Source organism: Stegodyphus dumicola, chromosome 3, assembly GCF_044657685.1.
Source record: "Stegodyphus dumicola isolate Sdum_Otavi_A_Nest chromosome 3, ASM4465768v1".
NCBI classification, from domain to species: Eukaryota; Metazoa; Arthropoda; class Arachnida; order Araneae; family Eresidae; genus Stegodyphus; species Stegodyphus dumicola.
In genome coordinates, this window is record NC_140770.1 from 55,180,674 (window position 1) to 55,196,976 (window position 16,303).

Genomic DNA, 16,303 nt, shown 5'->3' on the forward strand with positions numbered 1-16,303 from the left:
CTACCTACATATACGTACTCTGATACTAACAATAACACGTGACAACATAAAGGAATTCTGTAGCCCCAAGAAAGAGTTCACATTCGCAAAGGAATTATGAACTTTATAAATGGCAATAGAACAATACTGGGAATTCTAATTTGATGTTTTAAACGTCTAGCATATATCTTCAATGATTTTCTCCTCAACGCCTCCTTTTCTCGATGAAATTCGTAATCGCCTTTCCACATATCTTCCTATAGTGTGGCAAATAACTATTCATTTCCTCTTCTTTGTTGTTCTCTAACATTTTGTTACAGTTCTTTGTTGTTTCTCTTTATGTCTGGATTTTTTGGGACTTGCATAACAATGTCACGCAGAACAGATATTTGGTCTTAGCTCGAAAGTGTAGTGACGTAATGGCCATTATTGAAGCTGTGGCCTTAAATTTCTTTATAAGTTTGCGAACTTTTGTTACATTAAGCGCGTCTCCACATTCAAAAATTGCACAAATTGTCGAACAGTCTAGGCATAATGTTAGTCATTCTTGTAATGCGTTTTCTCATCCAATATTCCTTTGTTTAGCGCTCCGTGCATCCTAAGCTAAAACGAAGCTGCGAAATAAAACGAAAGTGATAAAATGGCAGCGTTGTTAAGTCAAATCAAACTCGACAGTTTTAAGTCGAGATATTTACCAGCTGTACATATGTAAAAATGTTTTCCATTCCAGTTCCTTCCATTTGATAAACTATCTCTGTTCAAATGTTCATTGCATTTGAAATTTTAAAAAATAAAAGCTAATAATATAAATGTATTAGTAATTAAAGATTAATAAGCACGAGCTTGAAATATATGTCGGAAGATGGATATATTTTTGAGAAAATGGAAAGGCATTTGCAAAAAGGTATGAACTCAAATATGTAGGTAGTTGGCTTCAGAATTTTAAATTACGAAATATATTTACGCGTTGTAACATCTTCGTTGAAATTATTTTTGTAAATTCTGAAATAATTCTCCGCTAGACAAAAGAAAGCTGAAAATTCATGTATGAATTTTACCGAGTGATACATTTGGTGCTCATAAAACTGGACCACTTTTGAAATTGTTAATCGGCATATATTTTGTTTTCAAATTTGAAACATGCAAAGTCAGAAAATTCTCTAATGAAAATCATCGGCAATTTTCCTTTGTAGACATGCAGAGAAAAATAAAACCTTCCCTGCTTGTAGTTGAAAGTTCTCAGAAATTACTCTTTTTTGATTCAATAGGCGTTTTTCCGACTTTTATTATGTTCTACGAAGAAAATGCAAAAAATATGAATGAAATGAAAACGTTCTTCCAAGGCATCTGCAAAATATGGATAAATATAACTAAAAAGAAAAAAAAGTAATCTTATCTTACTCTTTGCATATTCCCGAGATTTATATTTTTAGGGGGTGGGGGAGTGAATAAATATCATTGAAAAAAAGATTTACCATAAAGATTTTCTTGTAACTTTACACTAATGAACTTTACAGTTATGACAAGAAATAACTAAATTGAGCATCCGGAACAGGAATGTCTTAGCAACCCTTTGAAGGCCAAAACGCCCGTGACGATGTTTCATTTAAACGACCACAACCGCCGGGCCGAGATTGCGATGTTATTTTCTTCCCTATCCCTGATGTATGCAGTAGCAAGTGAAGTTCCCCCAAATGTTTTGTATCAGTTTATTGCAAACAGCTTGTCCTAAAACTCTAAAGGAAGCTTCTTTCTTAGGAAGTAGAAAGGATTGTCATTTGAAAGCTTCGCATCACTTGCATGAGAAACGACGGGGTAGAGGGAAAACATGCGGGAAGGGTAGTGGACAGGAACAGACGTTTTGGTATTTTAAGAATACAGGTTAGCGAAGACTTCAGTTTCCTATGGGTTAACGTAAGCAATTTCTGCTTTCTTTGAAGCTGTTTCCCTAAACAGTTCAAATACTACAAATCGTTGACTAACTAAATTTATTTTGGACACGTTGCAAACTAGCTTTTCTTCATCTTATGTTAAGCCAAAATTTTACTCCGATTTTTCTGCCTTATAACCTCGTATTAGTTTCCTTCCCTCAGATTAATGAGTAGGCAAACCATCTGTACTTTTAGATATAGTATCTGATTCATTTTAAAAATTTGTTAGGAGAGGATTTTTTCCTGTTACATGGAGATCCGAGATCCGTAATGTTCTTTAGACTTTTATATTTCAGAATTCGTACATTTCATTTAAATGCCTTCTAGTGCAAAATCTGTTAATTTCAAATACCTATTTGCGTAATTTAAGACACTATCCAAATCACATTGTATGTATTTATGCGTTTAAATAAAGACATAGTTTAGGTCAAATTTCTAATTCTACGTCTTCTTAATTTTTACACAATAACAATCGACTTAATTGCGAGTAAAAAAAAAATAGTACTTAACACCTAGCAAACTAAATAAAATAAAATAAAATAAATATTTAACAAAATATTGCAACAGTATTTTAGAGATTTCATGAAATTTTAAACTTTATGGTTTTAAACTTCCCGTCAGGGAGTAACTACTACGGTCAAAACTCTCGTATTCAATAATTTGCTTTGGATTTTCTGTAGAAATATTTTAGCAGCTAATTCTTCTATTGTTATGTATTTCTTCATAAAATACTTCATGGTTGGAAGATCTTCTTTTCAGAACGCTGATTTGCGAGCTCCCTAAATTCTCAACAAACTGATACCAGTGATTTCTCCGACACATAGCTAGAAAAGCAAAGCGATTATAAGTGGATGCTGCAGAATTTTTTCCAATGAGAAAAAAATGCAAGCGAACATTTTGTATTAATTAAAAATTCACAATAACAGGTACTTACAGGGGTTGGACAAAAATATGGAAACACCTTTAAAAAAACATGTTTCTTTGCTTAATATGGTGCAGGAAACCCATCGGCATCCAAAACAGCTTGCAGTCTTCTCGGAATGGATAAATACAGTACCTCTATGTTTGCCAAGGAAATATTATACCATTCTTCCTGCAAAACGGTGGCAAGTTCAGATAACGATGTTGGCGGTGGATAACGAGAACACACTTTCCGTTCCAATGTAGACCACAAAGGTTCGATAATATTTAGGTCTGGTGACTGTGGTGGCCACGGAAGATGGGACAACTCATCCTCGTGCTCAGAAAACCAGTCCTGGACAATGTGAGCTGTGTGAACAGGGGCTTTGTCGTCTTGGAAGACACCATCACCATCGGGGAACAAAGTTTGAACTTGATCGGCCAAAATGTTCACATAAGTCTTGGCAGTCATGTGCCCTGACACAGTTATCATGGGGTTAGCAGAGAACCACGATATGGCTGCCCAAACCATAACAGAACCCCCGCCATGTTTCGCTCTTGGCAACAAGCAGTCTGTATTATAGGCTTGAGATGGCATTTTCCAGACGTAAACTCGGCCAGAAGTGGGAAACAATGTGAAAGAAGACTCGTCAGACCATATTACTCGCTTCCACTGCTCTATAGTCCAGGCTTTATGACTTAAACACCACCTTTTTCTGTTACGCGCATTAGCGTCACTGATGAGTGGCTTCTCAATTGCAACACGGCCAGCAATTCAGTGTTTATGAAGCTCCCTTCTAATTGTTTTGGTACTCACAGGGTTCGGTAACACAACATTCATTTCAGCAGTAACTTTTGCAGCTGTGGTCTTCTTATTTTTCGTCTCAATTGCCCTTAATGATCGTCTGTCACGATTACTCAGGACACACTTTCGTCCGCGCTGTGATTTAGCAGATGATATTTTTCCGCTTTTCAAATATGCGGAATAAATCTTCGATACAGTACCTCTTGAAACACTAAACACCTCGGCTACCTTGCTTACGGAAGCACCTACCATACGTGCTCCAACAACTTGCCCACGTTCGAAGTCTGTTAACTCTGACATAATGCAATGACAACCTCACATAACAGTACTCCGACAACAACTGAACTGTTTAGCACATTTACGAAGTTATATAGGTGGCGTCAGTAGTCAAAAACGCCAGCGCCACCTACATATTTCATTAAAATCAATCTTTCTTTTCAAACATGCATTTCACAAGGTGTTTCCATATTTTTGTCCATCCACTGTACGTATTAACACAACAACCTTGGCCCAATCTGGCTATTTTTTACAGATGGAAAGGTACAATTTACTTATCGTATGTAAGTGGCTTTTGTGCCTTTTTTAAATCGTAAGTATGTGAACATTATCAGCATATGAAACGAAAACACGCTTTAACAATTTAAAACATAAATTTGAATTATTAAATAATCATTATTTGATACATTAGAAAAATAAAATCGGGAATTTTTAAGTTATTTAAATACAACTTATCTGAAAAGTAATTCATTCAAATTCCATCTGAAAGTATACTTTATATTGGAAACTCATGTCCTCAAATTTTTAAATCTTTAGCAGATTTATAGTAATAAATCTTTAGCAGATTTATAGTAATAAATCATGCTTCGAAGAATTTCATTCAGTATTCTACATGTTGATAAATTTATACGTGTTTTTTTACACCTGTGTTTAGAGGTTCATTATAAAACGAGTGAGTTATATTTCAAATAGTGTTTATTATGTAGTACATATTGAAACTCTGATAACTATTAATATAAATAAAAAACAGTTTTTTTTTATTTGATACAAAATGCGTGTATATTTTTTGCACACTTAAAAAGAATATGAATAAAAAATGTATTAAAACACAAATAAAACTTATTTATTTAACATCTTAAAACACTTTTTAAAAACAATTTAATTATGTCAAACAGGTATTTACGTATTATCGCAACCACCTTAATAGAAATCGCCAAAGCTTCATAATACACAAGCTCTGGAGACCAAGCGCATAACAGTTATTTAGGCAACCATACGCATGACAAATATTCAGTTTCCAACCTAGCCATTTCCGTGTAAGTTCTTTTTCTTTTGTATTTCAAGTTCTAACGGCTTTTATCGAAATTTATGATTACTTTTTTGTCTTAAATTCGGTTTTAAAATATGTATTTGTAGAATTTTCCTAAAATAGAAGAAAGGGAAATGAAATTTTTGCAAGAATACATTATTTTACTGCTAAAATCCCTAAAGGAACAATGCTTCGAATTCTTTCTCGAAGCGATAGTTACGAAATTTCCACCACAACAAAGAAACCCGTTTGTAACTAGGTTTACTGATTGTGTTTTGAAATAAATACATAGTTTAAACGTAGAATACGTATAGAATAATATGTATATGTGTAATATGTAACTTTTTACAATAGAAGTAACTGTTCTTTTTCTTCCGTAAAATTCGCCAAAGTGCTCCAATGCGGTTGCGATAATATGTAAGTACCCACAATCAAATTACATTTTTCATTAGTACACAAACACTAAAAGAATTAGTTATTTTTTCACAAAATTATTATACCCAGGAAGGGTTTTCGGGCGAAGATACATCTGGCGACATGCTATTAAATTCCATTATATGTAAGCCAGTTTACATTTACACTAACATGGTACCGGAGATACGGATCGAAATCTCGGCCAAATATACTTTCGTCTGAAAATCGGTTGCAGTATATGTGTACGTATATTTACAACAAATACATAAAGTAATTTCCTTCCGTTAAGTTTCTGTTTTGTTTTCTTTCTGTTCCATCTTTTCCGTTGTGATATATAACCTTAGCAAAAGTAAGATATAGTAGAGATGGACTCGTTTCGTCTCTGGGTATTCACATTCCATCCAGAAAACTTGCATAACACATCTCGCCATGCATGTCACTAAATAGCCAAGTGTTTTTTGAGTGTGATTCTCTCAGTCTTGGTGATTGCGCAAGAATTCTTGTTTCTCTTCTTCGGTAGCTGCTGCCCATTCTTTTCCATGTCCAAAAAAAATACTTTCGGAGTAGATGCGGTCTTCCTTGCGAAGCGTATCGTGAAGGTAATCGAATAACTTTGTATTTAAGCCAAAGTTAACATGGAAAAATCTATGGGAAAAAAACAGTAGGAAGGATAAATATGTCTGTTGACAACTAATCAAAAAATTCAATAATAGCATATTAACATGATAGATAAGTAAAAAAAATTCTGCTTTTGCTTGAATTAATAACAATTTAAAAGAAAGCGAATAAAAGCGGGAAGCAAACGATTATTTTGGAACGAAGTGCACAATATATAGTATCAAAAGCATCTTTTAGAATACCTGAGAAAATATTTATAACAATTTTCGATTAGATATTTTATAAATCACATGAATTGAGTGAGTAATTATTAGCTAATTTAGAGATATTATTAGAAAATAAAATATAATTTAGCAGAAAACACAAATATTATATTTAAATCGTTTGTTTAGTTAAGCAATAAACTCATTTGAAGTTTAAATATAAATTTAATTTTAAGAGACGTCGAATGGCCACAGCTTTTACAAATAGCAAGTTTGTTAAAGCGTCTGGATGATAAATGAAATCTCTTATATCTCGTGGAATGACATTAACTTGCCATTCCAAGAGGTAAAATCTGTGTGGTTTGAGGAAAAGACAAATACTTCAGTAATATAGTATACGTAACACATTCCTTTGAAGAATAATTAGGACTGAGATACAGAACGTGCAGTCAGATATATTAAACTACAAACATTTTCTAATACAAAAATTCAAATATTCTGAGACTGAAAATGTGTCCGACACCGTAAGCACGATTTAGTTTCATACACGGGCTTCTGCCAAAAATCTTCAACATGATAATCACAGATGCTAACTAAAGAGCGAGATCTGAAGAAATACCTGGCCCACTCATTGTTACAACGACATTTTGCAGTTTTTCCTCTTTCCTTCAAGCTCCGTGTATGTTCGTTATGCATCTAAAAATTTGGGGAAACTTTATAATGCATAAATTAAGAAAAAATTAGAAGATGCACAAAACATTTTTAAAAGACCATGTAATTAAAATTTTAATAAACTTATTATTTCTTGCTTTTCAAATATAAATTGAAAATTCTCACAATATTTAAAAATTCAAATAAATCTATACCAGGCATTTTAATAAGAATTTGTTTTTTTTTATTTATATAAAAACAGATAATTTTCATAAATTTGTCAATTTAATATTAAATGCATTTTAATTTTTATCTGGAATATATGCGATTTAAAAGATAAAATAAAGATTTAAATTATTCTTAAGTGTATTAATTGTATTTCGATCGCTTTGTTCTTAAATCAGTAACAAAAGAATTAAACCTGAAAAGTAAATTAAAATTCAGTTAGTTTTTTAATTAAAATTTAAAAACTAATTATTAAAATTAAAATTAATTAATTAAATTTTAAAATTAAAGATCTTATATATTTTACGGAATGGACACACTTTGAGAGCTGACTACGGATAAGACCGTGTGAAGTTTAATTTAGCATTTAAAGTTTCAGGCACCCAAGGCGAGTGGATAATATAAGAACAATAGCCTAACACAACCTAACAAATATAATAGGATTTTGGAAAGTTTCCAGTAAAGATACCTCTAACGTCAAATTTTCACGTATTTCGAAATGTAAGCTATTAATAGTCTCAGGTGAAAAACAGTTAGTTTATTGTTGCACAATAAACAATCCCAAAAATGAATAAATGTTTAATCCTAATTTTGTTTAAAAAAGGAATTTTGTTGTTATTGTAACAATAATCTCGCCAGTGTGACATCAGAACAAGCCCAAGTAATTCGCCGTGGCAAGGAGGCAAGATTGCGCCCTTCGCTGGCAAGAACCATGGGCACCAACCAGGTGACATTACGACTTTATTTAGTTGCACTGCCCAACTTTGAAGGAGAGCACCCCAGACAGACAGACAGAAAGAAGTACAGGGGGCACCAAAACATTCCCCATGGGCAAAACTGGTATCGCCCCACTGCACTAACCATCTATGGAAGTGTAACCTGACCAGGCAACGCTAACACCATGCTCGGGAATTTGTTTACATTGCAGCATTCATAATACACAGTTATATATTAATGGTGCATAATTTGCATTGCAGACAATATTGTCTAAGATATACTTTGCACAGGTACTTTGCAGTTGGATGGATTAAACCGTAAGAGAGGACTTCCGGCTCGTCGCATATTTAGAGTGCCCCGATGTCGCACAGACACTATACATTTACAAACATCCGCGCTTTCCTCGGGATTCGAACCCAAGCCTTTCTGTACGGCAGGTAATGTCACTAAACACGCTTCCGGTTAGGCGGCAAAAGGAATTATTATATATGTCATTGTAAGAGGGCATAAATTTGAGCGCTTTTGTTTGAATACGGAATTTGCTATATAAAAACATCGTTTTTTTCCATGTAGTTTCATGTAGTAGGAGTTCAATAAGTATGATTTCACAACGTGGGGAAAAAACTGTGGGTTACCCTACACCAGAAATGCAAAATGCATACACACATATGCCAAATAATCTTCTATAACTGGCAACAACAAGACTTTACCAGTTTTGGATACAAGATTCTGCCAATTAAATATATATATTTCTAGAAAGTCCTGTTCATGTTTTCTGATACTGCAGCTGAAACTCTAGTATGTGAAATTAGTGAGTCGTGTTTATTTACTTATTTATTTTTTAATTTACCGTTCATAATTAGATAAATAATCTCGGAAGTATGACTGATTTTTTTAAATGCACCCAAGTTTATGTTTAAAAACATTAACTATACTTGCAATTGCAAGACTTAGTTATATTTATTATTTAATGAAGGAACAACTTCGACATGTCAGAACTTCGACATGCCAGAACTTCGACATGCCAGTGTCATTATTTAGTGTCATTATTTAATGCGTACGTAGCGACGTACGTATAAACGTACGTAGCGATCCGTTTAATGAACGATGAATGAAAAAAGTTACTTCAACATGTATTACCAATAGCTTTCGTAAGGCTGGATTGGACATTTTTTAAGAAGGACAAATCACCCTGGAAGAAAAAGAAATAGATGTCTTGGAAAATTTGGAAATCAGTAAAGTATGTAAATTATGTATCTGTTCACGTTAATGTTATCATTTCCAAGCTACTTACTCATGAAAACATTCTAGTTGAAGTTTAAGAGAAAGGAGATGTTCTTGTGAATGTTTTGGAAATATGAGACATAGCATAGTTTCGAATGCCTGTCTATTCCGAAGACTGTTGAAGGAGTTTAAAAATTCATTGCTTTCAAAGAAATTTCGTGACATCATGTACACTGCGGAAAAAAATGAGACAGTTCTATATCCCCCGTTCTATTCTGCCGATTAACGAAATTTAAATTGCATTTTTCATGTCTCGAAAGCGCGGCTTAGGACATATGTTAGATTAACATATAGCATTGATCTAATATAGGTAGTTTGAGACAAAATCGGACATTTTCTGAAATGGCATGCCGATTTGATTTTCCCATATTTCGGTTCTACGACTCAAATTATGCCTACTTATTATATTTTGTACAATCTGGTGCGAAATTTACGGAGAAATATCAAAATTTATGTTGGCGTATATTTTTCAGTTTGCGTCAAGAAAAATTCACTTGGGGAACTTCTTAATTTATAGCAACCTGTTTTCCTTTCCTTTTTTTCATTGTAACCGAGTGGGAAAAAAGCCATCGTTCATTATTTCAAATAATTTTAGCAAAGTGCATAAACCACATTTGGCGTTATAACCGCTCATAACAAATATGCCAAATTTTAAAACGCGCCAATATGTAAATTCACGTATATCCTAGGAAGTTTTGAATAAAAATCTCAAATTTTTTGCAGGTATGCTTATAAATACATCTACTTTAAGATGATGATAAAAATTCTATAGGTTATAATTAAAAATTTGTTTCGAAAATTTATAAAAATCATTTAAAATTACAAATTTTAAGAATAAATTATAAAAAATGGGCGAATTTTATTTGGAATGTACCTAAATTTTGAATTCTGGAAGAAGGAATCATGAACGTTTAATAAAAAAGAGATATTAATAAATATATATTAAATTCAATTAACATTGAGGAGCTAAAATTTTGAGAACTAATTTTGTAAAAACTACTCCTGCGATTTTTACAAAACTTGGCATAAACTGAGCCGTAGAATTGAAGTATAAAAAAACGTTGGCATGTCTTTTAAAAAAAGTCCGATTTTGCGTCAAAACACCTATATTAGAACAATGCTATATATATATAAATCTAATACGTATCCTAAGTCGCGCTTTCGAGACATGAAAAACGCAAGTTGAATTTCGTCAATTGGCCCAGTAGAACGGGATATATACAGTGGATGGACAAAAATATGGAAACACCTTCTGAAATGCATGTTTGAAAAGAAAGATTGATTTTAATGAAATATGTAGGTGGCGCTGGCGTTTTTGACTACTGACGCCACCTATACAACTTCGTAAATGTGCTAAACAGTTCAGTTGTTGTCGGAGTACTGTCATGTGAGGTTGTCATTGCATTATGTCAGAGTTAACAGACTTCGAACGTGCGCAAATTGTTGAAGCACGTATGGTAGGTGCTTCCGTAAGCAAGGTAGCCGAGGTGTTTAGTGTTTCAAGAGGTACTGTATCGAAGATTTATTCCGCATATTTGAAAAGCGGAAAAACATCATCTGCTAAATCACAGCGCGGACGAAAGTGTGTCCTGAGTGATCGTGACAGACGATCATTAAGGGCAATTGTGACGAAAAATAGGAGGACCACAGCTGCAAAAGTTACTGCTGAAATGAATGTTGTGTTACCGAACCCTGCGAGTAACAAAACAATTAGAAGGGAGCTTCATAAACACTGAATTGCTGGCCGTGCTGCAATTGAGAAGCCACTCATCAATGATGCTAATGCCCGTAACGGGAAAAGGTGGGGTTTAAGTCATAAAGCCTGGACTATAGAGCAGTGGAAGCGAGTAATATGGTCTGACGAGTCTTCTTTCACATTGTTTCCCACTTCTGGCCGAGTTTACGTCTGGAGAACGCCATCTCAAGCCTATAATACAGACTGCTTGTTGCCAAGAGTGAAACATGGCGGGGGTTCTGTTATGGTTTGGGCAGCAATATCGTGGTTCTCTGCTAGCCCCATGATAACAGTGTCAGGGCACATGACTGCCAAGACTTATGTGAACATTTTGGCCGATCAAGTTCATCCCATTGTACAAACCTTGTTCCCCAAAGGTGATGGTGTCTTCCAAGACGACAAAGCCCCTGTTCACACAGCTCACATTGTCCAGGACTGGTTTTCTGAGCACGAGGATGAGTTGTCCCATCTCGCCTGGCCACCACAGTCACCAGACCTGAATATTATCGAACCTTTGTGGTCTACATTGGAACGGAAAGTGCGTTCTCGTTATCCACCGCCAACATCGTTATGAACTTGCCACCGTTTTGCAGGAAGAATGGTATAATATTCCCTTGGCAAACATACAGGAACTGTATTTATGCATTCCGAGAAGACTGCAAGCTGTTTTGGATGCCAACGGGTTTCCTACACCATATTAAGCAAAGAAACGTGTTTTTTTAAAGGTGTTTTCATATTTTTGTCCAACCCCTGTAGAACTTCCCCCACCTTTTTCTTTCGCAGTGTACATGTAAGTAACATGCATTTTATTTTATATTACAAAGTTTGTAATTAAGTGTTATTTGACGGAGTGGTTGGTAGCTCTCATCAGTCTTGAAAGAGGAAGTTTAAGTCTGTAAGTAGTTAATATTTTTTGAGTTATTTTAAAGCAGTATGGGGCTGTTCTGCTGTTTGTGAGCCTGTATGGTCCAGTGTCATTATTTAATGTCACGTTTTATAGCTCTACAAAGCCCTGTTAAATTCCTAATAGTGGTACAGGTAATTTTGATCAATCATAGCATACAACAAAGACGTAAAGTAATATTCTGTACATCGTTGTTTCTAGATATGATAGCTTCTTTCAGACTGAAATGTTTCTGAAACTCTTGGATATTACAATGAAAAATCCCACATCGGCACATAAAAAAGTAACAGTATTTCGTCTGCACATTCTGGATAATTCCTTCGTCCACTGATTGTATAAGACTTGTTATGCTATGCGTAATATGTTCGAAATAATTTTAAATTAATCTTTTATTGCTTAGTAACAATAGTTATGTTAAACATAAAAACAGCAAGTAGTTTCAATTATCATGCTAAGCAACGGTGTGAACCGTGCATGCAAATCATAGCTGAAGAATCGAACAGGTGATGCCAAAAGATAATAAAAAATAAGCTTAAGAAAACTATATGGCATGTAGTCATTTACAAAGTACAATAAAATGAGAAATCCTATTTTCACGGATACTTCTGAAACGAGGTTTCGATTTGAATCTAAAAATTTTTCGTTTCAGACTTTTAATTATTTTCTTGAAAAGAGGGATAGAACGAAAAAAAATACTGAAGAGGAAAGTGTAAACACACCTCGAAAATTGACATGAGATCCTTATAAAATGAAAAATAAATAATATGTATTTTTATTAATTATTAATATTTTGCGATCATCTGTAGAAATTATAAAAATGCTTTTATAATTTTTATCTATTTTCGATTTGAAGTCATTTAGTTATAAAAACTAAAATTGTTCATGAAACAAATTATATTGTCTCCCCTAAAAGCATGTTTTAAAATAAACCAAATATGTGTACTTAAATCTTTTAAGTGCTGTTTTCAGCGGAAATTTAAATCTTAATTAACTGCTGCTGCCATCTATGAACAGTATTCAGAAGTATTTGCAACTCAAAATTGCATTATCGCTTTAGTAATGTCGTCATTTGATAATTTTTGGAGCTGAATTTCGAGTTCGAGTTAAAACAGTTAATGGAGAGATGGTACGACCCATTCAGAAAATTTTCCCTGTGGATATTTTTGCATCAGTTCAAAAGGGCTCGAACAAAAGCGAAAGCATTAGAGGATTTCGAGTTAAAACAGTTTATGGACAGATGGTACGATCCGTGAAAAAAAATTTTCCTTTGAAAATATGAGTTGAAGAGGATCTGCATTAAGAAGGGAAACATTCCTTGCCTTCCTACTCCACAAATGAACCCAAAATTTGTCACGACAAGAAGTAGAAAGACTGTTATGTTTACCTTCTAGACTTTTGGACTGCATATTTTAATTCAATTATTATTTTGAACTGAAAACTTTATTTCATATTTGATCACTAATTCTATATTATAATATAACCAGCTTATAACGAGCCCTGATTAAACGAGAAGTCGTATTTAACCAGAAATTCGAAAATACTTGGTTAATACAATGTTCTATTGGAGTATAACTCGATTTTTAAAGAGCAAACTCGGGTTACAGCGAGCAATGTTTTTGTGATTCATAAAATTTCTATTGACTTCTCCAGTTCAGCTAATATTTTCTTGGCAAGTTTCTTTAACATTCCGAAGTTAACCGAAAATTACTGATGAGTTATAAATCCTGTGAACACGTGACGGCGGCCTTTTTACTTCGAAGTAAAAAGATGACGCTGTAGTGTACGCAGAAAAAAGGAAATATTGTAATCGAGAAAAGTTTCAGGCAGCATATTTCAACGAAAATATCCATTTTGACCGCTATCGAATGCAGTTTAACGATGTTTTCTAACGATGTTTAACGATCTGTACGTAAGGACAGAATAAAAGACTCGTTTCCTCCAGAAAAAAGTATAAAACTGTTTAACATTAATTCTGAAGAGAATTTTTCGCGGCGTCTGTACGAACGTATGTACGTACGTACGTACGTACCTCACATAACTCAAAAACGAGTAGCCTCAGAACGTTGAAATTTTGTATATGAGACTGCTATAACATGTAGATGTGCACCTCGTATTTTGGTTGCAATCGGCCGCGCCAAACTTATATAAATATGTTTATATATATATCCACTCTGTTACCCGGCTCAGTGATCTCAGTTTCTTTACTCTTATATGTTGGTAAATTGTACATTTTTTGCTTTAAAAATGATTGAATTATGTTGTTTTTATCTTCCGGTTAAGGATTTTATGCCTTTAGTAAATCTGTGTGCAATATTTTTAGAATTATCAACAATTTTAAAGTTGTTTAAGTGCCGCTAAGCCTTTTTTTTTTTTTTTTTTTTTTTGACGGCGGCCGTTGATGTTTACATTTGAAACAGGAGATTAGTGAATTTGTTGCCAATCTAGAGAAACTTAGCTTCGCAACAACAAAGATAACGCCTTCATTTATTATTGCCAATTAAATCATGCTTAATCCTTTCTGGAATTTTTTTGAGGAAATAAGTGTTTAAGATTTACTTCGTAATTTTTAATATAATAATAATTTGGCCTTCTCGCGAATTGAGAACTGAATTAATTGAATGAGAAATACTCAATCGTCTGTGAAAAACTGTTTCTTTTTTGTTTTGTTTGCTTAATTTCTTTTATACATCATTCTAGCTTTATTACAGTATTTGAATAGAACATGTGGCAACGATTAGATAATTCTATTCTTTAAATGATATAAAGTTTGTGCCTTATGAGTTATAATATGAACGAAATATAATACTGTTAAGTGAATCTAGCGCCAGAGTGTCGCTATGGTAAACAAATACTAGAGTGAATTTTAAAGAATGCATTTATTCTATTGTGGTTTATGCGCTGTCGGCAAAGTAGATTTAATTCAATCCAATAAGTTTAAATGAAATGGAAGAAAAAGTGCGTATAATTTAATATTCCGTACAAGGAAGTCATGTGGTGTATACATCAGATTTTTTATCTTAAGGGAGTGATGAGGATTGAATTTTAGGCACCGAATTCTACAAGCGTTGTCCAGCCTAGGGACCTAGGAATCATCAGAAATTTTAAATCAAACCTTCATAAGCACTTAATTTTTAATTTTAATTTTTAAGCTACCGAAAATATGTGGGATATTTCATTGCTGGATATCAAAAAAGAACATTTTAACAACATTAACGGTTAGGTTCAGCAATAAACTACCTTCTGATGAAGAAAGCGTAGCCAGACTGTCTTTGGAAATGAATAGAATATTAAGTTTGAAATAACGCCTCTTTAAGGTTGAATTTTGATAATTTTAAAGTTTAATTTAACATGTTTTTCTTCGAGGAACAATAAGATAAATTACAACAGCAAAATGAACAATATTAAAACTTGTCATCTTCAAATAAAATCTTACTCGTGATGGTTGTCGTGAAACATAGAACCCGGTTGCCAAGGCCACAGAGCTTTTATTTTGACACCAGAATGCCCGATGACGCTGTAGTAGTATTCATACAACACAAGGCCAATAAATATAGCTAAAGAAGAATAATAAATAAGATAAAATATAACCAACTAAGAAATAAAATATAAGATAAAAATTGTCTATTGAGGGAAGGGGAATGCATCGACTTCACCAAAAATACTAAACTAGACATTTGCAGCATAAAAAGTAACATTTACAATAAATCTCACATCTATAAATAATAATTATAATTATAATACCCAGCATCAGCGTACACACAAAAATATAAAGGAATAAATAAATAAAAATAAAATTTATCAAGAAAAATTGAGTGACATAAATAAGTAAAACTTTGTAAGACACATTCTGTAAAACACTGCACAGTGTGTGTATGCGATTATGGCAAAGCCTCGAGGGCTATCTGCCTAAGAGGAGGGATGCCTTCGTGGAGGACTTTCTAAGGGAAACTGGCTCGTATACACGTTACACATGGGGAAAACCACGAAAACGCCCATGCAGCCAGCCCGTTCGCGGGATTCGAACCTCGGACCGAACTACCAGTGTTCAGCGACTTTACCGCTCGGCCGCTGGTGGGCGGTAGTTTCAATAGAAGTCATAGCTTTTTTATGTGGTATTAGATAGTTGTATATGAAAATACGAAGAGAACGAAGAAGTAAGATATTTTATACTGGAAAGCATTTGAGATGTGACAGGTGGATAGAAGGAACGTCGTCTGGAGGGGCAGAAAAAAATAGGACCTGCTAATCAGAAGAAATTCGATAAGAACTTACTTCAATTTGTAACATTTTGTGCTACCTGTAACATCTTAACTTAACTACTATTTGTACATAGCACTCTTCTTGAACTTGATATGTTGTTAAAATGTCTAGAAAGCGGAAGACAACTTCAGTAAAAGATAAAATTGAAATTTAGAAAGCAATTTTCAAGAATGCAGGACTGGAAAAAGTAGAACTAGTATTAATTGCGTATTGTTGAAGCAATTCTAAAAACAACTGGTTCTGTTATATCACGGTACTAATTTATTATGTAGAAACTGGTTGCCAAGTTTGGTTTGGTTTATTTAATTATGGCAAAACACACTAGGGCTATCTGCCTAAGGGGAGAGATACCTTCGTGGAGGACTTTCTAA

The 16,303-nt window shown here is 33.7% G+C and overlaps 1 protein-coding gene across 1 annotated transcript in view; it reads right to left on the reverse strand.

Annotated features, from left to right (window-relative positions):
* Positions 1–4,628: 4,628 nt before the first annotated feature.
* The window catches only part of LOC118187251 (methylsterol monooxygenase 1-like), a 35,157-nt gene continuing 23,482 nt past the window's right edge, over positions 4,629–16,303 (reverse strand). Inside the window, exons 7-8 of the mRNA XM_035357433.2 lie at positions 15,106–15,226; positions 4,629–5,980 (exon numbers count right to left, since the gene is read on the reverse strand). Of these exons, the coding sequence (XP_035213324.2) occupies positions 5,809–5,980; positions 15,106–15,226 (293 nt within the window). The 3' untranslated portion in view covers positions 4,629–5,808. The remainder of the gene's footprint in view (positions 5,981–15,105; positions 15,227–16,303) is intronic.